This window comes from Crinia signifera, chromosome 2 (genome assembly GCF_055691185.1).
Source record: "Crinia signifera chromosome 2, ASM5569118v1, whole genome shotgun sequence".
Lineage (NCBI taxonomy): Eukaryota > Metazoa > Chordata > Amphibia > Anura > Myobatrachidae > Crinia > Crinia signifera.
This window is the reverse complement of record NC_139218.1, coordinates 251,529,872-251,554,038: the sequence shown is the minus strand read 5'-3', so window position 1 is coordinate 251,554,038 and position 24,167 is coordinate 251,529,872. Positions and strand designations below refer to the sequence as shown.

The 24,167-nt window shown below is 41.4% G+C and overlaps 1 protein-coding gene across 2 annotated transcripts in view; it reads right to left on the bottom strand.

Annotated features, from left to right (window-relative positions):
• Nucleotides 1-7,561: 7,561 nt before the first annotated feature.
• SENP7 (SUMO specific peptidase 7) overlaps nt 7,562-24,167 on the bottom strand; it is an 80,107-nt gene continuing 63,501 nt past the window's right edge. For both annotated transcript variants that reach the window (XM_083174256.1, XM_083174257.1), the window contains 4 exons: nt 23,172-23,209; nt 13,392-13,460; nt 9,860-10,010; nt 7,562-7,868 (listed from right to left, as the gene is read on the bottom strand). In XM_083174256.1, the coding sequence (XP_083030382.1) occupies nt 7,737-7,868; nt 9,860-10,010; nt 13,392-13,460; nt 23,172-23,209 (390 nt within the window). In that variant the 3' untranslated portion in view covers nt 7,562-7,736. The remainder of the gene's footprint in view (nt 7,869-9,859; nt 10,011-13,391; nt 13,461-23,171; nt 23,210-24,167) is intronic.

Below are 24,167 nucleotides of genomic sequence, written 5' to 3'. Positions count from 1 at the left end.
GTATGTATTTATCATTTATCATGCTGTAGGTACTTAGGATTGACTGTACAAGGTCTACCTGATTAGCATAATTAATGTTGATCCCCCTTTAACAGATGACCAGAGGTAAGAAGGCGAGGGGTTGAGAGGGGCCCTCCTCAGACTGCACCAGCACCTTCTGCTCATGGCAGAAGAGGTGAAAAATGTTTGCGACCTCCTGGTCTGAAGACCTTTTTTAAAACATGTTGTAAGATGTAAATAAATTTTTCCAGTTAAAGTTATAAGTGGTCTGTGTGTTATTGTATAATTTTACAGTATAAGTATAAATATAAGTATATAAGTATAAATAGTGGTGTTTATTTATGTAAGGTGCAAAAGGGATATACAGTATATATAGATGGGTTTAGTGCATAAAAGTGGCTGCAAGTGAAGGGTAATGTAAAGATGTACATAGTGTGTTGATTTGTATGTGTGTGTTTGCAGGTGAAGAATAATTGTTTAATTATCACTTAGATAAATAATAGATGACCATTAAAAACAATCCCTTTTGAATGAGGTTGCCTAATTGCATAAGTGGGTCATGTTACAGATTTGGGTGTTCTGATAAGAGTGGTGATTTGTGCGTAAATACACCGCATCGGTGCGTACGGCCAGGTTCCCGTCCGTTCTAACGCGGTAAGACCGTGCTTACGCTGTAAGACCGTGCAGAATCTGTGCGTGTCCACCGCACACGCAAGGTTTGTATGTCGTCTGTACACACGCCCTCTTCTTAAACAGTGAGTCCGTCCGAATGCGGAGGCTCGGGGGGCGTTTCTACGGACGATGTCCGCACAGCGTGGCGTGCGGACCGCTACGTAAGAATTCGGGAAAGTACGCACCGATCAGAATAATGGCTCCTGTGATGTTCTTGAGGCACTAACAGGGGTGCCCTGGGTTGGTGGTCCAGGACCAATACAAATTATTTATGATCAAACTAATAGGCAAAGCCAGTGCTGGTGGCTACTAAACATAAAATATGTAGACAAACAAAAGGGATTCCTGTCCCTCACTATGTAATTGAACCTAAATGACAAATAAATTAAATTAAAACTTTTTTTATTTCTTTTGGACTTGCGGTGCCGCAAAATAAATTCTGATACTCTAAGGCTCTAACCACTGATATATCCAATTCTGTCCTAACCCACTCTTTTGAAACAGATATTACTGTAAGCAAGCAGATGCTACTAGTGCCAATGAAATATACTTAAAAGCAGTATTCGAAGAGGAAATTTAAAAGTGGGGGTATGAAATATGAAATAGGAATGTATCCTTATATAGAAAATGTAAACAGTGCCTCCTCTCTTTGTCCACCATGTCACATCTTAAGGCACTATGCAATTTGGACTGGAGTTAGAGGTCAAATTTGCAGAACATACAGTAAGATAAACAGGAATTGGACCCATCAGCACACACCTATCTGCAGGTCTGAGCTTGGAGGGGCAGATAGTAGAATTAAAAAAAAAAACTCTAAATGAATGGGCGGCCACTGATTAATTTATGTTTCTTTAAATTCTCCTCCCCCCCCCCCCCCACCACCACCTCCTCTGCTGCAGCACCCTGAAAGTCTTTACATGTGATAAACTGCATGCAATGCATCACATGTAAAAAAAAATGGCACATCAAGTGCCAAATCGCATCCCGGGAAGCTGCCCTCAGAGAAGTCGCATAGTGTATGGGGGCCTTTACACTACAACTTACTCATCCATATGTAAAACTCCTCTGCTGACTAGGGATGGGCATTGGCCATAGATAGTTCATAAGTATCGATTATTCATGACCGATGTTAAATGCTTTTGCCATTGATGGGAGAGAAACCAGATGATTTTACCTCCATCATTGGCACAGAGTAAACTAAGATTCTTTGGGGAAAAAAAATTGCAAGGTGTTGGGACACGAAGCATAGCTCCACCCAGTTGCCCATCCCCAGGCTATGAGTGGCTCATGGGCCACTCACTGAAAGGACAGGGATGACCATTTATGGTCTTCCATAGCATAGGTGGTGATCATCGAACACTTGCAGTTTTATCATCAATTGCAACTATCACTTGTGAGCCCACCGATGGCCAACCCTACTACTGGCTTTACTGTGGAGCAGCTGTGCAATTGTAATGATGTCAGGCTGCTGCTGAAAAGTTTAAGTGGAGTTTCTTGCTCACAGGAGGACATGCATATGGTATCCAGAGGACATCATTACGCCATTGCTTTGACTAGCCTTGTGAATGCGTACCCGAGGAAAAGAGATGGAAAGCTGGTGGTACCAACAGGTGGTGGGTACAGGTGGGTGCAGAGTGATCCTCCCGGACTTAACGCGTTTCTCCGTCGTGATATCAGACGGTTTCCTCAGAAGATCTTCTGAGGAAACCGTCTGATCCCACGACGGAGAAATGTGTTAAGACCGGGAGGACCACTCGGCACCCACCACCTGTTGTTACCACCAGCTTTCCATCTCTTTTCCTCGGGCCGGTCACCAGCAAGCGGAAGGGCGACCTGCGGCGAACCCAGACCGATCAACATCACCAGCGTGACCCCCGAGAGGTGTAGCTTGCAGCAGACTCCACTACAGGGTGCGGCAGGTACCCCGTCACTCCCGCCGTTGGCTCTCCTCAAGAGCGTCACGGTGGTAGAAGAGACAGTATCCAACTAAAGCACCAAGCCGCATGGCTGTTTAAAGTGTATGTGCTCCCGGCTAATCCCCATCATCTGCCGGTTGTAGCACAGGTCATCTACGCTAACAAGTGAGTTTGCAAGTTACCTCCATTATTCAATTCATCCTCTCCCCCTCCGTATTAATTCAATTTCACCACTGCCCCTAAATTCACTGGATGGACTTTTATTCTTTTCATGGAAATACACCTATCATTCGGATATCAGCTCCCCGCAATTGGACATTACATCCCCCCTCAGCGGGTAAGAGCACTGGACCTTCATTTACAGCATAACAGTGTGTTTGGTATCAGTGGCTGCCCTAGTGGTTTATCAACTATTTTAGTTCTGTATTTTTTATTAAATAATTATTGTTGTGATAAAAGCCTTATCAATTGTTCTTTCAGTATAACCTTACTATTCATATTAAGCTGACACTTTATGGGGCATATACAATTACCGGCGAGCATCTCCCGTCGGGGAGATGCCCGCCGGGCCCTATTCAATGCGGTCTTCCCCGACAGCATTGAGCAGGGTATCTCAGCAGAACGAGCCCGACATCACAAGCTGTTGGGCTCATTCTGCCAAGAACGGCCGGGAAGTGACGAGCTGCCAGTTGCAGTTCGCCTCTTCCCATCCGCAACTCATGGCCACGCCCCCTTCTCGTCCCGCTGGACATTGAATCCTGCCTGCATGTTCTCACTCGAACTGACTGAGAACGGGACTGGGTCTCGGCGGTCGAGCAAGCCTGACTGCCGTGACCCCCGCAGTGAATACCTCCCGATAATGAAACACTTCATATACTAGACATACTAGCATCCTTAAGAACTGGCGTCCAAACTTATACTGATTAAATAAGGTTACAAAAACATGTGTCCATCCTGAATACTACCTAACCCAGTAAACCACCCCCTCCAGCAAAATGAATGCTGAGGTTCAAGGCACACAAGGAATGGCAACTACCCAAGCATTGAACTGCCTGGCTATCTGCCAGTGCAGTGCATTGTGCACTAGGCCATCTTTCCTGTCAGTGTCTATTCATACACAGAAAGCTGGACAGCAGCCGGATTCTGGTCTCATACACACAAGAATGTGAGAACAAAGAGAGAGTGAGGGATGACAGGATAAACAGTCAGCATGGTAACAAGAAGTAAAATCCATTTTCGCCTATGATGGCCACTTGTAGGTACAAAGCAATTGTTTCATAAACCAAAATAAACTTTTGTATAAAACAGCACTGGAAGAATGGCTATCAAGTAATAGCCAAAATAATCACTTGGCAACATTTATAGATACGGGAGAGTTTCAATGTGGTCCATAAATTTACGAAAGGTTGTAAAGGTGTATGGAAAAATAAAAAGGAGAAAAAAATATATAGTGTTTAGTCTATATAACAATGCAGTTGATATACAATGTAGCAATACACTTAACACTGTTAAAAGTATTTTTTTAAAATAATTTTTTAGGAACACACATCTATGGTTATGAATTTTGCAGTAGTATCCAATATGAAACCATATTCCGTTTCATTGCAGATGCTTCTTCTCATGTATTGCCTGGCAATACATATGTTGGTAAATATTTATTTAGCATTAAACTGCGACAAACTGGTATTGTTTTTCTTTTTGTTTAAAATTTACTCACATAGTAGGTACACATGGTGCAATTTTACAATTCGATTGGGATCAAATCGAATGGTACCCAAAATGCATTTGATTTGACTATATAGTCTTGCCTGACAAGACTATTTTTCTAGTCAATTTAAACTACACTGAGATCGAATCTGCATCGAATGTAGAAAACCATTTGATGCCCATTTGATTTTATTTCTATAACCAAAATCGAATAGAAAAATAGTGTCTCTCTCACCTATTACAGTTGAATCATGCCACCCAGATCACTCATTGGGCAGTATTCAATGAGGTTAATTCGCCCTGTTTCACGGCGAATTTGTGCTATTTTCGCGTTGGAAGGTGATTTTTTGGGTCAGAAAGCGAATCACCCTATTCAACATGCACTTCTCGCCGTCTTTCTAAGTGATTTTCGGCGTGTGTCGCCGTGTAGCAAATCGCCATCTTTTCATGGTGAAGTGGAAAGTGAACTTTTAAAATAAAGTTGTTGTTGTTTTACATTTGGTGTAAAAAAATCAGGAATTTTATTCTGTGAAGGGGCATGCTATTTTTATTCATGTGCTTATAGCACATGAATATATATTTAATTTAAAAAAATATATATATATTTTTTTTTACACAGAGCAGCCAGCAGGGGGCCGGGAGCCGCTCATTTGATATTCATATATTCACTGCACCGGATCATTACATATGCACGATCGGGTGCAGTGAATACCTGGTCCCCTGCTGGCTCTCCCGGGGGGCAGCCTGTGCTGCCTGGCTCCCAGGGAGCCCACCTCCCCCCAACATACGTTCTGGGGCAGGCAGGGAGACTTCCATCTCCCTGCCTGCCACCGTCCTCAGGCTAGACGCCGCAGGGGTTCACACTTGTCGTCAGGGGCAGCAAGCCCCTGCGACGTTGAATAGGGGGGACAGCGAGGCTCCGGAACATGGCGGGCAGTGTGGCGGGCGACTGTGCAGTGAATCCTAAACAGGATTCGCTGCACGCCGTGAATATTCTCATTGAATACAGCCCATTGAATGATACAAGCTGCATATGTTTGGAGGATGTGACCACATGTGCACAGGTTTTTTCCCCATGAAAAAGCATTTAACATATTAATAACAGTGCAGGGATGATGCAGAGTGTGGAAGTTTTGCTATGGACTTTATTCAGGTCTGTTTGTAGCTAGCCTGCGTTCGCATGGGGACGGATGTTTTGTTGGTGCATGCACCCAACACAGTGGGTGGGGGCGGAGAGGGGCGTCGGGTAGCGCCATTAGCATATGGGTATGCCCAGGGTTTCATGGGCGTTCCCATGAGAAGGATGGGCAATCTCATGCTAATGAGGCTGTGATAAGGGGGCAGCTGCCATCACTGGATGTCAGCTGCCCACCCATTTCCTCCCCAGCGTGCACACATATGTAAGGTTGCTCAGAGCTACCTTACATATGCAGGGCACCTTCCACATCTTTCAATGGTCGGTCACCATCGAAAGATGTGGGAGGTTCCCCCTGCCCTGCAAAAGGATGTTACTGTGCGACATCCATTCGCAGGCCCCTTCAAGAGAAATCGCCCTTATAAAATGGGTGGCGACAGATCACCAAACACTGCCTTGCTAATCAACCAGAATAACCCCCTATATGCACTTCTTGATGTGTATGCATAGCAAAGTCCCAACATTTTCAGTTTGCAATCACAGCCATTATCATTGGTTATTAATTGTTATTATTCAGGCACGTACACTTGCCCTATGCTGGGTGCAAGAGATCTGTCTAAAATGGATGTCCCTTTAGCTAATGTATAACTCAGAATAGTAGGCTACATGCCATGACATGGCCACAATACTCCCTGTTCAGTCATGGAGAGAAATGTCCAAGATACGTCATACTACGATTTCTAAGTTAAGCAAAAATGTATATGTACGCTATAGATAGGCTCAGTTACAGAGATAATATGGTAAGCCTAGTTCTAGCCCATAGTTTGCTGTAATTCCATATGGAGCTGCATGTGACTCAGAATCTGGTCCTGTATATCTATACCCCAGCCTGGACATGAATTCATAGAAGCCATTGTTAGGAACATTATTGCACTTTATTTAAATAGCATAATATTACGCAGGACCATATTAACAGGTACTAACAAGATGGTGTCTCTCTCCCACCATCAGCACCTTTAACACACACTGGAATCCTTGCTCACACAGACATTGCGAGGCAAGAGTTTTATTTCTAATGATATTTCTTCGGATGAAGTACATGAGAATCGACAAAACAAAGCTAGACATACCCTTGGGCTCTCTCCATGTTGGCTGCCAGCCTTGCGTTAACAGAATGATAGCAGAAATGTGCTTTTACAAAACACAAAACTGTACAAGTTTATATTTGTGTCTAAAACTACTGAATAGCATTCTGCTTTACAAATGGCTAAACACCTAGAGAAATATAGTAATTTTACAACGAAGGTTCTGGTTTGGCCATGAAACATTACTAAAACTAGATTCCATCTCCCAGAATATAAAAGTGTGTTGTGCATAATGTGGATGTGTAAGGTAGAATTGGCTAGCGTGACCGCACTAACCATTATCTATATGTACCACTCTTCGTGGTCTGAATTGTTTCTTATTTGTAACCAATCACACCAGGGAAATCTGGGTACATTTACTATGACTCACTTTCCAAAGCTTCCATTTTGGGACAGAAAGGAGCAATAACATGAATTATGAAGCTGGGTGTATTTTATACTTTGTATTATTGTCTTTAAAATCAAGATGTGGCAGCCTTTTTGTTGGGCATTGTAGAGTTATGCACATAATACAAGAGGGATAGATGTGGTGATCTTGTGGTATGTAGTGATCTGCCCCTTCCAATGTGTAGTGGAGAGGCTTCTGTGAATCTATTGCAGAAAAACTGTGGTGTGCAAGAAATGCAGTTAAACACACTGATAATTATGAGAAAGGGAAGTATCAACGGAATTCGGTTACAGTAATGGGAGCTAAACAGTACTTTTCGCTAAAAATAAGCACCTAAAATCTGATACTAGATTGAAGCAACTTATGGTCAATATCATATGTCAATTCAACACAGGGACATGTCACAGGAACATTTACAAGGGAAATAAGACAATAAAAATGTGGTAACAAACAATTGACAAAATGATCTGTAATAACTTTTTTTTTTTAAGTTAAAAAAGCACATGAATAAGGCAAACCCGAGTATAGCCCATACACTGCCGGGCTAAAAAACCTTTTAAACCTTCACCGGCAGGAAAGTGAAAAATTATTAACAAAATAACTTTACAAAACATCATTATCGTCTTTTATTTATATAAACATTTAGCTTAGAATATAAATAATTACAAAGAAGTTTGGTTTCCTTTTTGTGATGTCCTTACATACATTTAGTGAGAATCAAATCAAACAGAGGGAGGGAGGGAAAGGCGTGGAAGAGAGCTGTGGACCTTTCCTTAGCTACTCTTAGTCTGCTCTACATGCAGCTGAAGTATCAAGTCTCTGATCTCTTCTCTTTTATTCTTTACCACACAGGAAGGAAACCAGTTCTCCAGATGCATCGGAGGATCAAAGTTTTCAATAGGTTTCTAAAAAGCAGAAAACATATTTTCAAAAACTTTAATAATTAAGAAGGCATCACTTTTAAAATTTTAGACAACCAACCCTTGTCATATTTAATAATCATCATTTATATTTCATCAGCACATTTCATGGAGCTTGGAAACAAATACAGTAAAACAAAAAGACAATAAAAAGGAGGTAATTGACAGAAAAAGTGAAAGAATCCCACACAAATAAGGAACGATGGAGAATGGAGTTGGAGGGGGAAAGTAGCACAGCGAGAGGTTGACCTTTTGCTTATGTCGACCTAATATGACCTTTTTCATGTGTCAACATATTGACCGCACACCACCAATGTTTGGGTAAAATACTGAACCATAGAGCAATAAATCTGGACAATGAGATAGAGGCCATGCATTTAATTTGTTATGGAGAACCATGGATGTAGCCAGAACAGATGTCTTACTATTACTTCTATCAGCTTAGCATGTGAGTCCATGGACATAAACTTCATCTGTCCCTGAGAATATCCTTCTTAGATGGACAAAACCATGTGTACTGCAGGTCGGGCAGATGTAACTTGTGCAGAGAGAATTAGATTTGGGTGGGGTTTTTACTTCAAAGTGAGATCTATAATACAGTCAGTATTTACCCTGCACAGAAACAAAATAACTCACCCAAATCTAATTCTCTCTTCACATTTTACATCTGCCCCCCCCCCCCTCCCTGCAGTGCACATGGTTTTGTCCATCTAAGAAGGATTTTGTCAGAAAGAGTGAACTAGAATAAGGCCCCTTGTGCCAAAACAATAATCTGGCCAATTTGGTATTCTGTTGATTTGATATAATGTCTACATGAGGAAACCCATAGCTTTATAGAACTTTCTGGAAACCTTGATGAAGAGACCATTACAATGGAACAATTGGAATTCAATTTAGATAAACTGCATTTTCCTTGCCTGCTAAGTGGATCAGGTGAAAGTTACTTTAGATTTCTATCTGCATAAGATATCAGCTTTACTACCTACACCCTCATAATGTCTTCTGGTGCCAACCTGGCAATTTTTTGAAGGTACCAGCATCTTTTTGTATGAAAATGTCCTGAGATGTTCCCCAATTGTTGATGAAAGCCTGAACTGCTTTCCATACTGATCTAATTTGTAGTACATTTATTTGAAGTTTCTTCTCATCCTTTGAATGTGTTCTTCGTGCTACCTTTGTCAGGTCCTAAATGGGTATATTATAACTAACCGACAGTCGGGATTCTGATGGTCATTTCTTCAACCACGGAATCCCAACTGTCTGGAGCCAACATGGGGTGTGAGCGCATTCTCCTAATCAATTCCCCCTCTATGGTGGTCGTGGGATTTCGATGTCGGGGAAACGACCGCCGGAAATGCGACTGTCGGTGCGTCATCTGGCACCCTCCTGAAGACAGGGATTGGATAGAGAGAGCAAGTGATATGTTGTGGATAAAGAGACCACAGGAAATCAAGAAGATGAAACATTGGCTAAAATGAAAGAGGAAGCAAAAAAAAAAGATAGTGTAGAAGAAAGGGAGTGCTCTCCTAATGTCTCTGATTAGGAGACATCGAATAATTATACAACAATCGTATTTTACATGTCTTCATTTTTTTGTTTTTTTCTAAAAGTGGCAATAATTTACACTTCAAAATCAAAATGGTTTTGCAGTGTAAATGATTGCTGCTTTAAAAAAAACCTGGAGATTTCTAACCAAATCTCTCACTTTCTGAATCCCAGGTGTCAAGTACCCTACACAGTCTACATGTCTCCATCATACCCCTTGCATTGGCCTTACTCATCATCTCCCAATGCCAGTGTCAATAGATCTCCCAGTGGAGGAGGAGGCCATATGCAGAAAGGATTTCTTCTGCAATCACTGGTGAGACATGGGATGCGACCAGGTCGCTGAAACTGCTAGTTGTGGCCTCATCCAATGTGATCGCGCCATGGAAGTAGTCAAAAGTGAATTTTTTTACATATTTACACACACACACCTGAGAGAAGGTCTCAACATATTGCAGGAGGTACAAGCCGCAGTCTGTGCTGTTATTCTGCTTTGGAACCTTAGGATATAGATCTCTCATTGTTGCCCTGCTGAATTCCCGTGGAGTTTTACGTTTAGCAAACCACTCTTCTCTTAAATACCTAAAAAATAGGGAAGTTCTAAATAAATTGGACACAATAACAGGTGCAGGCAACCTTTCTAAAACCACACACATTTACACATATATTTTATAAAAATAAGTCACCAAATAACTTCTAAATATTTACCATGCATAAGGCCAATTAAGATGCATAAGGCCAATTAAGATGCATTAGAACAGATCTGCATTTTGATGGTGCATGCAGGATGTTTGGTATGAAAATAAACAAAAAGCTACACTGTATGGACAAAAGTATGTGGCAGCACCTGTAAAATTATTTCATTGTGATGTTTCGATCAGACCGTTGCCACAGCTGTATAAAATCAAGCGCATAGCCATGTAGTCTCCATTTGCAAATAGTTGTGATACAAAATGGGTCGTTCTCTACAGCTCAGGGACTTTAAGCAGGGTACTTTGCTGGGATGCCCCCTTTGCAATAAGGGGGCTGCTGCAGTTTTGCTATTTAGCCATGCTAAAACCATTGCTGGACATGCTGGGATGTGTAGTTGAACAACAACTGGAGTGCCAAAGGTTCCACATCCCTGGTTTAAGAACAGCAACTCAGCAGAGGACCACTTAAAATCACAATGTGGGGTCAACGACTGCTAAGATGCACGATGGATAAAAGTAGTTAATGTTCTGCCAATTCCATAGCTGAAGAGTTCCAAAACTCCACTGGCATTAATGTAAGCACAAAAACTGAGTGGCGGGAGCTTAATGCAATGGGTTTCCATGGCCAAGCAGCTGCATGCAAGCCTTACAAGTCCAAAGCCAAGCGTCAGATGGAGTGGTGCAAAGTACAAGAACACTGGACTGTGGAGCTGTGGAGAAACGAATGACGCTTTTGTTTGGCAGACAGATGGACGGTTTAGTGGGCAACAGGAGAACGTTACTTGCCTGACTGCATTATGCCAATGGTGAAGTTTGGTGTAGAAGGGATAATAGTATGGGGCTGTTTTTCAGGGTTTGGGCTAGGCCCTTTACCTCCAGTGAAAGGCATTCTTAATGTTTCAGCACACCAAGACATTTTAAACAATGCTATACTTCCAACTTTCTGCCAACAGTTTGGGAAAATACCTTTCCTATTCCAACATGACTGTGCCCCAAATGCACAAAGCAAGGACTATAAAGACATGGGGTTGGATGTAATTCCACCAGAATTTGGTGGCTGTGCAGACTTTTTTTTTTTTTTTTTTTTTTTTAAAGGGGCAATCACTAATCAGGTAAAACCATGCCTTGTCCTGTCCCTTTAAAAGTCTGCACAGCCGCCGAACTTGGGTGGAATTTCATCCGGCCCATGGTTTGAGGTGGTTGAGGAGGTTTGAGGTGGTTGAGGAGGTTTAATGTGGAAGAACTTGACTGTCCAGCACAGAGCCTTGATCCTCAACCCCATAAAACACCTTTTTGGATGGAGATTGTGAGCCAGGCCTTCTCATCCAACAGACGTGCCTGATCTCATAAAGCTTTACAGAATGAAAAATCTTGTGGAAAGCCTTGCAGGACGATTACAAGCTGTTATAGCTACAAAAGGGGACAACTCTATTTGGAAGTATAGTATACAGTATGCATTTGAATAAAATTTAATTAAAGTCTCTGGTGGTCTAATGGTCATATGTCCAAATACTTTTGTCCAAGTAGTGTACATTATTCTGGAACAGGCTTTGATAGGCATAACGGAGTTACGAGAAGTCATACAGTATATAACCTGGATGTGAGATGTTTATATAAATGCATGTCACTTGATATTATGCAACGTCCTTTACCTATTTGATGAGTACAGGCCTTGCTTTTCTATCAGTATAATGTTTGCTAAATAATCCTTGTGCATCTAGTTTCTATAATTTATCAAACCTTATACTGTGCAATATTATGGCACGATATTTGAAGGAAAAGATCACATGGTGGGCAAAACCTTTAAATAATCAGCCTTTAACTGTGAAAAAAGCAGGTAAGTGAAATAAAGCAGCACAAGACCATCATATCCTTTAAAGGAGGGGGGGGGGGGTAGTTAGGATACACCACATAAGGGAAAGGTCAGACTACACATAGTCTGAACTCGCGTAACTTGTAAATTCCAACAAACCATTCATTTTATATGCAAGTTCTTCTTCTTAATGGATTGGGATCATTTGGTCTACAGCATGATGGTCGACACCATTAGGTCAACATGGGTCTAGGTCGACATGGGAAAAGGTCATTAGTTCGACAATGTCTAGATCGACATGGTTTTTTTCAGTTTTACATGAATGTCAACACAGTCGACATGGACACAGTTTAAAGTGCACCGCATCCCCTCGTATCGCTCGCTGCACTAGCAATGGGTCGGGCACGGTGCCTCACTACGCTTGGCACACTATTCTATTCACCCACCACACCCTAGTGGATGATAGGGCATGAAATACAGCCTGTCGGCACATGTCGGCTAAAAAAAACCATGTTGACCTTTTGACTGTCGACCTAATGACTAGTCGAACTAATGACCTTTCGACCTTTTCCTAATGGTGTGGACCTAATGACTGTCTATCATGCTGTAGACCAACTGACCGCATCCCCTTCTTAATAATGGAGACAATTATGCTGATTAGGTTTTCCCATTATTTTTTTTAACTCCTTAAAAATGGCTCTGCATGGGAAAAGCCGGGGCCAATGTCAGTTACAGTATGTGCACAAATCAGAATAGCTTTCTTACACGAGATCTGCTGTAGTAAGAAAGAACAACACTGGGACATTAACATTCTTAGAATTAACATGATATCCACTTTCTTAAGTAAACTTACAGATGTGTGCATAGTCTATACTTCATATACTACCACAAATTTCAACATATGTAAAACTTTCCAGAATGCAAACCAATTAGTTTCCCAAACTGCAGCCCAAAAGCTACAACCTGCAGTATAACTGGAGCTGTCAACCACTATGATACCAGCTCTATAACAAAGAGGGGGGATACAATTCAGTATGTTGTGCAAGAGGTGCCTCCAGGTATTCTGCTACCAATACTTTCACCAGGAAAATAAGTGTAGTAAGTGGTCATTTGTACAACCACACATTGCAGTGATGTTCGATGGCACAACAGGCTTTATTCAAAGTGTTTCATCTGATCACCTGATGAAATGACTACAAACAGGTGCTGGCAATAACCACATAACACACACACACACACACACACACACACACACACACACACACACACACACACACTGACCTTGTGGAAGATAGGTAAGTAGTTATATTCCCAAAATATGTATAGAAATTAAAATCAAACTAAGAAAAAGCCAGGTTGATTGTGTGGTTAATAAGTGTCAGCATCAGTTCTTAAAAACTGAAATATGTTCTGATCAAATGTACAGAAAATATAAATGATCAATGAAAAGTAACTCACTCTCGTAAGACTTGTACGGTAGTCTGTACAGATCCAGTCTTCAAAGAATCAAATATGAGCAGACAAGGCCTGTAAGTAGAGGGAGCACTTAAACACACATGAGGATGTTTGTGCAGTACATTATTATTTATTATTATTATTTTTTTATTTATAAGGCGCCACAAGTGTTTCGCAGCACCGTACAAAGGAACAATACAAGGAGACAAAGCTTGGCATAACATTGAATAAATAACAAGAAGACAGTACAAATAAAGAGCGCCACAGTTCAATACACATTACAGCTTGGATATAAGTAGTGAGGACTCAATCAACATACAACTAGAGGCTAGATGCCAATGATGGAGATGAGTTTGCGGACAAAGATGGTCACTGACTGTTGGAGTATAGGAGAGCTGTGAGTGACATGTGAAGAGAAGATGGCTTTGACAACAGGAGGGAAGAGGGCCCTGCTCAGAGGAGCTTACAATCTAGTACATGGAAATGGCATACAGGAACCAAACATTTACACAATGAGTATATTTCTAAATAAAGAATGGCGTTAACATTATTCCAAAGGTGCCCATACACGTTGAGATTATCACATCAGTTTTGTACTTTTTTTTTTTTTTTAAACACATTTTATTTGAAAATCTTTCAAAACAATGTATGTTACAACAAATCAAATAAAGGCAAGAAACATTGAATATCAAATCTGGCTGACTTGGTGTTTTCTTTCTGTTTTTTTTTTTTTTTTTTCCTTACTTACAGTTTTAATCTATACATTGTACTATCACATAAGTTTCAAAGTATTTCAAAGTTGAGTTGTGTGATTTTGGGAATTAGCAGCAAAGCGGGTTAATTCTATATCACTCTCCCGAGTCACTTAGCATTGAAAGTTCAATTGGGGAAAGTATCCACGACCAGCGCAGAGATATCTGCAAGTCAGTCTTTTTTACAGAAGTATAAATTTATACTTGTTCAAGCCTCTTGGTATCAAAACATCTTACAATACAAATCTTATCTGGGTTTAATGTGGGTGGGAAGGAGGGAGGAGGGTAGGTAAACAAGACAGGGGGAGACAAGACAACAAAGATTTACCATAATAGCCTTTAATTCAAAATTCTAAGTGATCTGTCGCAACAAAAACCATGTAGTGTTCTCAAAGACTTTTTGTATGGACATCTGAAGTTCGGTATTGAGGGTAAGGATATAGGTTTCCCATTTGGCATAGAAACGCCTGACTCCCTTTTCTATATCAGTTAATGTTGCTTGACGCTCAAAGAATAGAGTCTTGAGAATGGAGTTTTTCAACTCCGCTAAAGAGGGGGACGTTTTTCCTATCCAGTGGGTCAGGATTAGTTTTTTGGCTAATACTAGGATTAAGGTAATAAGAGAGATAATCTTTTTTTTATTGGGCCCTAAGTTCCAGTTGTTAAAATAAAGAAAGAGCAGTGGTAGTGGGTCGTATGTTAGCTGCAGTGTGAAAGTTGTGTTTAAGAATGTAACTAGTTTCCTCCAAAATATTTTTATATGTCCGCATCCCCAAAAATTGTGAAAATAGTCTGCACCCCTCATTTTGCACTTTGGGCATAATCCTAGATCTCCCGGGATAAAGTGACTTCGTTGTTGTTGTGAGATATAGGCCCTGTTAAGAAATTTGAGGTGTGTCTCTTGAAGAGAGGCTGATTGTAGGTACTTAAGGGAGGTGGGGAGTTTTTTGAATATCGTTGATAGGGGCGGAATGGTAGGGATGTCTATTTTCCATCTATTTTCCAGGTTTTGGAGTAGTTTATCTTTCGGGATTACTATCAGCTCTTGATATAAATTTCTAATCCTGTATCCTAGAATATTATGTTGGGCTATGAGCGATAGCACTGGGTCAGGGTGGACTGGCGTCTCATAAGCCTTGGGAATAGATTGCGCATAATGTCGTGCCTGTAGATACATAAAAAATTGTGTATTAGGGAGTTGGAATTTAGTTGCTAGATCTGCAAACGATAAGATTGTGCCTCCTGGGTCGAAGACGTTGCAAGTGGCTGATATTCCCTTATGGTGCCATTCCAAGTACAACGGATTCTCCAGGCCCGGAGCAAAATTGGGGTTGCCCCAGAAGGTAACATGTGGGGTGCTAGCTGGGTTCCTACCAAAACCTTTATGGATTGATATCCACATTTTATATGTTTCTTTGAACAATAGGTTGTTTTTGATGTCAATGGGGATGTCCTTACTTGGTATATGAAGCAGTGCGGCTGGCGAGAATGGGTGGAAGAGTGCCCTTTCCAGGTTATCATTTGTGTATGTGGATCTATTAAGAAGCCAGTCAGTTGTGTAGCGAAAGTGGGCTGCTTGGGAGAAAGATTGGGCATTTGGGAGTGCAAATCCTCCATCTTGTTTTGGGAGTACTAATCTGGACATAGGCATCCTGGGCTTTTTCGCTGCCCAAATAAACCTTGTGACCATTTTATTATAGTGTGCGAGGTCTTTTTTAGAAAGGGCCAAGGGGATCATTTGGAAAATATATGAAATCTTTGGGAAAATGACACTTTTAACAATCGTTATCCTCCCATATAATGAAAGGGGAAGGGTAATCCATCTGTCTAATAATTTCTCGATATTCTGTAAGATTATCTTGAAATTGGCAACATACAAGAAGTCCAGATGTAGCGGAATCATGATTCCCAAGTATTTCATTGGGGTGGTACATATTGTAAATTGTTGCAAGTTGGGGTGTGTTTTGGCATATAGGGGAGGCCACGCCAGGGGGAGGAGATGTGATTTGTCTTGGTTTATTTTAAATCCTGAGAATGATCCAAAGTGCTCTATTATTGTCATTGCTGCAGGTATAGATTTGGGCGGGTTCGAGATAAAAAGTAGCATATCGTCTGCAAACATACTTAGTTTGACTTCCAGATGACGTATTTTAATACCCGTGAATGAGGAGGAGGATCTAAGTTGGACTGCTAAGGGTTCCAGTGCTAGGGCAAAAAGGAGTGGGGAGAGGGGGCAGCCTTGGCGGGTGCCACGCTGGATCTGGAAGGGAGCGGATAGGTAATTATTTGTGAGTATTTGTGTTTTGGAGTTTGCGTATAGGTTACTAATAGCCTCTATGAATGGCCTTGGAAAGTTGAATTTCTGCAAGGTTGTAAACAGGTGGTCCCAAGAGATCATATCGAAGGCCTTTTCGGCATCTAAGGATAGAATGGCACAAGGGTCGGGAGATTTTGTAGACTGAGTCCACTGCATTACAGTGAGCAGTTTCCTTACGTTTAACACTGAGTGACGGCCCCAGATAAAACCCGTCTGGTCTTTGTGGATTATGGATGGGAGGAGTAATTTCAATCTGTCGGCCATAATCTTAGTATAAAGTTTATAATCAGTATTCAAAAGGGAGATGGGGCGGTATGAGGAGGGTTGGGTGGGGTCGCGTCCTGGTTTTGGGATAACTTTTAGAAGGGCTGAATTAAAATAGGGGGGGGGAGGGGCACCTTTTAGTAGAGAATTAAATAAAGCGGCTAAGGGGGGGGCAAGTTTTGGGGCTAATAACTTATAATATTCACTGGTCAGTCCATCTGGTCCTGGAGCTTTACCTGGCTTAAGTTGTCCAATGGCTCTAGTTACGTCTTCCTCAGTAATATCCGTTAGTAGTGAGTCTGTATGTTCTGGATCTAGAGCTGGGAGTGAGAGAGTGGACCAGAATGTATTTTTGCGTTGTTGGTCTGGTGGGACTAAGGTATATAGGTTTGTGTAAAATTTATGAAAGGTGGATGCTATCTCTTTGCCACGGTGTTGGAGGGTACCATTGTCGTCCGTCAAAGAGGTAACTATAGCGGGGGGGTGTTGGCCGTTAAGCAGATTGGTCATTAGTCTATTGGATTTTCCTCCAAATCTGTGGTATTTACTCTGGGATTGGAATGACATCTTAGTTTCTATTTTGGACAGAAGGGTATCAAAGACAATTTTAGCTTGGTTGTATGCCTCTCTATGTATCGAGGTGGGGGAAGACTTGTATGTCTGGTATTTGGCTGAGAGTGTGGCTTGGGCTTCAAGATATAGTTTAGCTCGGTCCTTACGGAGATGGGAATAGTACGATATAATGGCTCCCCTGAGGACCGGTTTAGATGCCTGCCAAAACAGGTGGGGTGAGTCTGCCTCAGTGGTAAGATTGTTATGTTTATAGTCCATCCATGTGGACTCTAGGAGGGCCTGAAATTTAGAGGAGTTTGCTAAGTGGCTGGGGAATCGCCAGTTGATGTATGGGCCTCTATCTAGGGTAGTGTGTAGGGCAATCCAGCTTGCAGCATGATCGGAGACCGAAATCGTCTCAATTTCTGCGCCGCATACCAAGGGAAAGGCTCTAGTAGATAGAAGGACATAATCGATGCGTGACAATGTGTTGTGTGCGGCAGATAAACAGGTAAATTCCCTATCCATTGGGTTACAAGCCCTCCACACATCGGTCAGGTGGAGGCTGGACATTAGGTATTGTAGTCCTCTTTTCGAGGGGGGCCTCCTGGATGGGGCTGAAGATTCTCTATCAAGCACATTAGATACCACAGTGTTAAAATCACCAGCTAGCACAATTGATGAATCAATATAGGGGGTTAATATCGTTACTAGATTACGAAAAAAGGACTTAGAAAATGCATTGGGGGCGTAGACATTACAGAAAGTATACCTTGTTGACTGTACGGTGGCGTCCACTAACACCCATCTCCCATCAGGGTCTGTGAGCGTAGAATGAATCTGTGTGATTGCCTGCTTCTTCACTAGGATAGCAACCCCTCTTGATTTTGAATTGTATGGGGAGGCCGCCATCAGCGACCACCCCAGGGTGTTTAATTTTAGGGTTTCAGAGGGAGTTAAGTGCGTCTCTTGCAAGAATGCAATATCCGCTTTTAATTTGTGAAGATATAGCAGGATTTTTTTACGTTTAGAGGGGACGTGGAAGCCACCGACATTCAACGTGACAATTTTTAAATCAACCATTTCTAATTAGACGGGCATAGCAGCCCGGTGGATCATTCTCATAGTACACAAATCTCGACAGATCTACTGCTATTGTATCCATTAAATAATTCTTGGCTACATTAGTAAAGTACATATAAGGGTAAAACATGAAGGAAAGAAAGGGGAGGGTAGGTGTGAACAAGGGGAACCAGTGGGCCAGGAATCCCGCAGTTACGACTGCATGGATCAAAAATATAAAAAGATATTGTATAGGTATATTTTCCTGGCCCCTCTGGTCCTCCAAAAACATGCTGTGCAACATAGTTACACAAGGACCTCCGGAAGCCCAGGGGCAGAAGTGGCCACTGGGTTCCGTGTTTTCAAGATCAGGGCATAAAGTGCGCTAAAGCTTTCAGGCTCGCCCCAGCCTGTGAAACAATATGAGGCGCCATCTGCGGCCTCTTAAACTGTGAGTACTCCACAACTCGTTAATTAAATAATTAAACTACCTATATTCTTTTAAACATAGTTAACAATAACATTGGCTTAGCTTCACGTAAAAGGAACAAGACAGTGATACCAACAATTTTAGTCTCGGTTATCCTTCTAGGGGAATGGTTAAATTCAATAGCAGGGGGGGGGGGGGGGGGGGGGGGGCAGGATATCGGGTCAGGAGTTATCCAGTATGAGGATTCAATCCTATCGCTTCAGACCGGGATAGCTATAGACTCTTCTCCACTATCTGCATGGTCTCAATCACAGTTCTTCAAAATAGAATCCCAAAAAAAAAAAAAAAAAAAAAGATTTTCCAGAGTGGGGTAAACAGTTACGGCAGTCAAGTCCCAGTAGCTTGGGAGCAATTACATCCCGCTGGGGGGTCTCACTCCTCCAACCCAGTTATTTACTTCGCTTGATTTGGTTTTCTTATCACATGGGAGACATAACTGGGAGGAATTTTTAGCCTCGGTTTCCCCACAATGGGGTATGATAAATTCTGCTATCCGGGGTGGGGGGGGGGGAGGGAGGGGGAAGGGTTGGGATAAAGTCAGGCAGCATGAGGACCCATTCCTGTTGGTACAGGTGAAGATGTATGTGAGAACTCCCCCTGCAAATGTGAAAGTCTCGGTCTCACCTCCCCATATCCAATATATTCCGTGAGAAATAAGGTAAGTGCTGTAATTAAGCAGTAATAGTGCAAGTTCAGCAAAGTCCTGTCGGGGACTTGGGGTATGCTTTCTGAACTATTCATCTGGGGGGGCTGAGGAAAAGGAGGCCTGTGCTTGTTCCATTAAAAAGTCTTCCGCGTCCTGAACAGTGCTAAATTCTTTGTAGGAGGAGCCAGCAAAAATTCGCAGTTTTGCGGGGTAAAGCAGAGCAAATTTAGTTTGACTTTTTACCAATCTGGTGCATAATGGGGAAAACTCCTTTCTCGCTCGAGTCACCTCTGCAGAGAAATCTTGAAAGATAAGCAACTTGTTTCCATTCCATTGCAGGGTCCTATTTTGTTTAAAGGCTGACCACAGCGCCTCCTTGTGTTGGTAATTGAGGCATTTAAATATTACTGCCCGAGGTCTGTTGGAATGGTCCTCCCTGATCGGCCCCAGCCTATGGGCTCTTTCTACTATCATGCCCGCGCATGAATCTACCACCTGTAGCAATTCTGGCAGGGTATGTGTGATAAAGGAATATAATTCTGGACCTTTGATCGTTTCAGGGAGGCCAATGATACGTAAATTGTTCCTTCTCGAACGATTTTCCAAATCGTCGAGCTTGTTTTGTACTGTATAGGCAGACTTCTGTAGGGACTCAGTGGTGGCCTTTAGTGTGTGAATGTCCTGGAAGGCTTCTCCCAAATGTGTCTCGTTTATGTTGACCTTTTTAGTGATCTGCTTTAGCTGTGATTTAATGTCCTGAACAGACTGCTGCAGCTTAGCAGCGTGGGCGTCCAGGATGGGGTTAATAGTATCTTGTATTGCCCGCACCATGTCTGTGTATGTCAGGGCTGCAGCCTGGGGTAAGGGTGGAGAGGGGGTGAACAAGTCAGGCTGAGTTTGGGGTATAAATGTCTCTTCCCCACTTACTTGAGTGCGCTGTGGCAGCAATTGGGGTTGGAGCTGCAGCGCTGTCTGTGCTGGCTGCGCTTGTGTCTGTGAGCCGGCGGCCATCTTGGGCTGGACTCGCGGTGGAAGAGAAGGCTGGCGTCTGGGCTTTCCAGCAGGCGTGGGGGAGAGAAATCTCTTCATCGGCTGCAGGGCGTTCCTGGGAGCGTCTGCCGGCGGGTGCCCGGATTTCGTGCGGGAAGTGGAGCGCTGGCGGGCGGCTGGCTGGCTGGGGCGGCTAGGGAGCTCAGCACACTGCGTCCTCACCCATCAAACCCGGAACCGGAAGTGCAGTTTTGTACTTTTAAAGTACAAAACGCATCTCATGTGCGATAATCGCGCCATGTACCTGCGGTGATGCGATGCGTGTCCCCGCAGGTACAATATTGTAAAGCACAAAAAGTATCTGCATGCGGTACTTTTTGTGCTTCATTGCATCGCATCAGTACAGGAGTACATGCGAGGCGATGCGATGTCCATTAGTAGCTATCAACTTTAAAAAAAAAATCGCATTGCATCGCACCCGCACATGTAGGGGGATCGCATCGCATCCCCCCTACAAGTGCCAGAATCGCACAGCACATTTTAAAGCACAAAAAGTACAGCCCCATATCTTAACTCAACTAACAGATATGTATAACATTTATATTGCTGCATTGTTTGGATCATTGTCCCAAAATGCCTTTATTTTAACCTGAAAAATAACAGCTATCTTTTGCAGTCTGTATAGAGATGAACACATATTTCCTTGCAATAGAGAAAATAAAGTTTAATTAATCAATTACTTGCAGTAGAATGTATCAAGTGAATTTGAAAAGAAGATATTATTCTGGGTCCTCGCATGGCCTTCACTACAAGAGACCTTGTAATGCAGGTTTTTTACTTTGTTGAAGCAATGTTGGTGGCAGCAAACAAGTAAATGGGGAAATATATTACACAACAGATGGGGTTTCTTGCCGAACACAGAGATTGTTAAATGAAGACTGCCCAACAAATAGTATACTGATTGAGTAGGATATAAGATCTGTTGCTAATAACCACATAACAGCATATGTCTACAGTCAGTCAACCACTGACTACTCTGCACTGAGCCTGCTGAAAGCATTTCACTTGGGCTCATTAGTCCTGGATGTTTATGGCTTGATGCAGAGTTGAACTTACAACAGTTTATGTAGTGTAAATTATGCGCATCTGCACTGCACTCACTCATAAAGACAACATATGTATATTCGCTCTTATTAAGAATGCAAAACAAGAACCGGGAAGGGGTGGAGTTTACAATTATCGGGCAAGCATAGTAAACGTATGTTTATCTAAATACATACTTGTAGAAACACACATAACACCCTTTTGGCAGGTGTACATTTTGTCACTGGACAGGTGCAAGCACAGTTGGAGATGTTGACTTAAACCAGGATAATACGCTGCCGATGTAGAAACATACATTTCTAGATTCGTACAGCTTTATATTACAGCAGAAATATGGATGTGCTTTTTTCAAGACAAATTTATGTCTATTTTACGATCAATTCTACATAAGATCTAATCACATCTTGATCTTTGGTCCACACATGGAGCCATATGGATGACAGATGAACAGCAACATGTGTGTTACCTGCATAAGACATGTAGATTACTACAGCTTAATATAAGTTTTAAGCAAAATTTAATTGCTTTAAAAGCAGTATACATTAGGCATATTGAGAAGCCCCAGTAGCTTACGGTGCGATGTTTGGATGAGTAATAAACTTTTTTGTTCAAAACGCATCGCATGTACTTGACATCGCACCACAATTCTTTTGGCATTGCATATCACAAGTAAAAAAAAAAAGTATGTGCAGGCAGTATGTTTTGTACTAGATTGCACTGTTTTAGCGTATTACATGCTATTTGAACTAGATGCGATGCTATCTAGTAAAAAATGAATCGAGCAGCAGTAATAGCGTGGGCACCTTAAGTGGTTAAAGGAAACCAAAGAGGACTTACTGTAAATCAAATGCATAAGGTAGTGCTAAGGACATATTTTGTAAAGATGGTATTTTTTCTAAAGACTTTTTCTTGAAAAAAAAAATGAAAAGTACATGGAGATCTATTGAAGTGAGCTTATAAATTACAACTAGACACTATAGAACATAAGAAGCTAAAATTGTTATCGCCATATGGTGAAAGGATTAGCAGCTACAGGAATCTTCTTCTATCCAGGCCTGTAGAATAAGCTATACTTATAAAAAGGATCATAAAAGGCCAAAATACCATTACATGAAAACAATACAGGTTGATTATCCCTTATCCAAAATGCTGGGGACCAGAAGCATTTTGGATAATGGATTATTACATATTTTGGAATATTTTTATATTTTAGATTTTGAATGAGGTATCTTGCATTTATGTTGTACAAACACATGAAATACACACAAATATATTCTATTTGTGCATGAAACAAGGATTTAAAACATGAAACAAAGTTTGTGTACTATCTCAGACACTGAATGTGAATGCCAACAATTCATTTTCTTGCACATATTTAGTGCCATTTACATATCATCAGTAGGTTTATAGCACAAAATAAAAAAAATACATTCTGGAACGTATGGTTTTCAAAATAATCTGGATAACGTATATTTGGATAAGGGATACTCAACCTGTACTATAAAAACAAATGATAACACTATTTTCTAACGGTTCTCTAAGCTTTGTTGATAAAACCATAGTCATAATACTAATGTACACATACAAAAGACAAGTAAATAATCACCTTTTGCAAAGTTTTCCTTTGTGATTTTCTTTTGGTTTCTGTAAAAATAGAAAATAAATAAATAAATAAAAAACACGTAAAAAGATAGAAGAATGTTAAGACATTACAATAACCTTTTTTTAAGTTACTTGTACGAGAGAGCAAGGGTCTTTTGAGAACATCTTTATAACCAGGACCAGTGATCTTTTGAACATCCCTATACTGTAGAAGCAGATTTATTTGGGTGACTGTCCACACTGTGGATTACCAAGATACGTTTCTGCAAATACAGTAAGGTCCATATGTTCTTGGTCGCTGACAGGGTTTTTGTCATTTTTAGTGGTTTACCAAAATATACAAAAGTTACAGTGATGTAATAGATTAATTTGAGAATATTTACATCTAAATTGGAGAAAGGGTATAGGAATTACAGCTGTTTAATGTGTTGCCACCTCTTTTTCTGAAGGGATCAAAAGTAATTTAACAATTTTCTTATAAGCGAGTTCATGGACTGGGGTGGCTGTAACTTGCATTAATTTAAAAAAGCAGAAAAAAAAGTCTAGCGACAAAAAAATTAATTCATTTATTCAAACTGTAGAGGAAAGATTACAAGTAGCAGTAAATCAGTGAAGACTTGTAGGATTGTCCAGCATGTCTGCCCCGTGGCAAATTGATGGTATGGGAGTACAGGCCAGTAGAGTGAAGAAAGGAATGTTACCTCATTCATAAAAGAGGCAGTTTAGGGCATTTCCGGCCTCATATCTGTACTTGTCATGGTATAGAAGATATTTAAATGGAGTATGATTTGGCTTGTTGTGACTGCTGACTACAGTTAGTAAGCAACTAGTCATTTTAGAATTACTATTATTCACCATAGAAAAGCAGAAGCCTTTGGTGTCATTGATTAAAAACAGACCTTTTATGTACAAAACCTATTTCCAAGAACAGGGTGTTTCACTGGTCCTCAATGCTATACTAAAAAAGTTGTGCATTTTTACATTTACTGCTTTGAATATA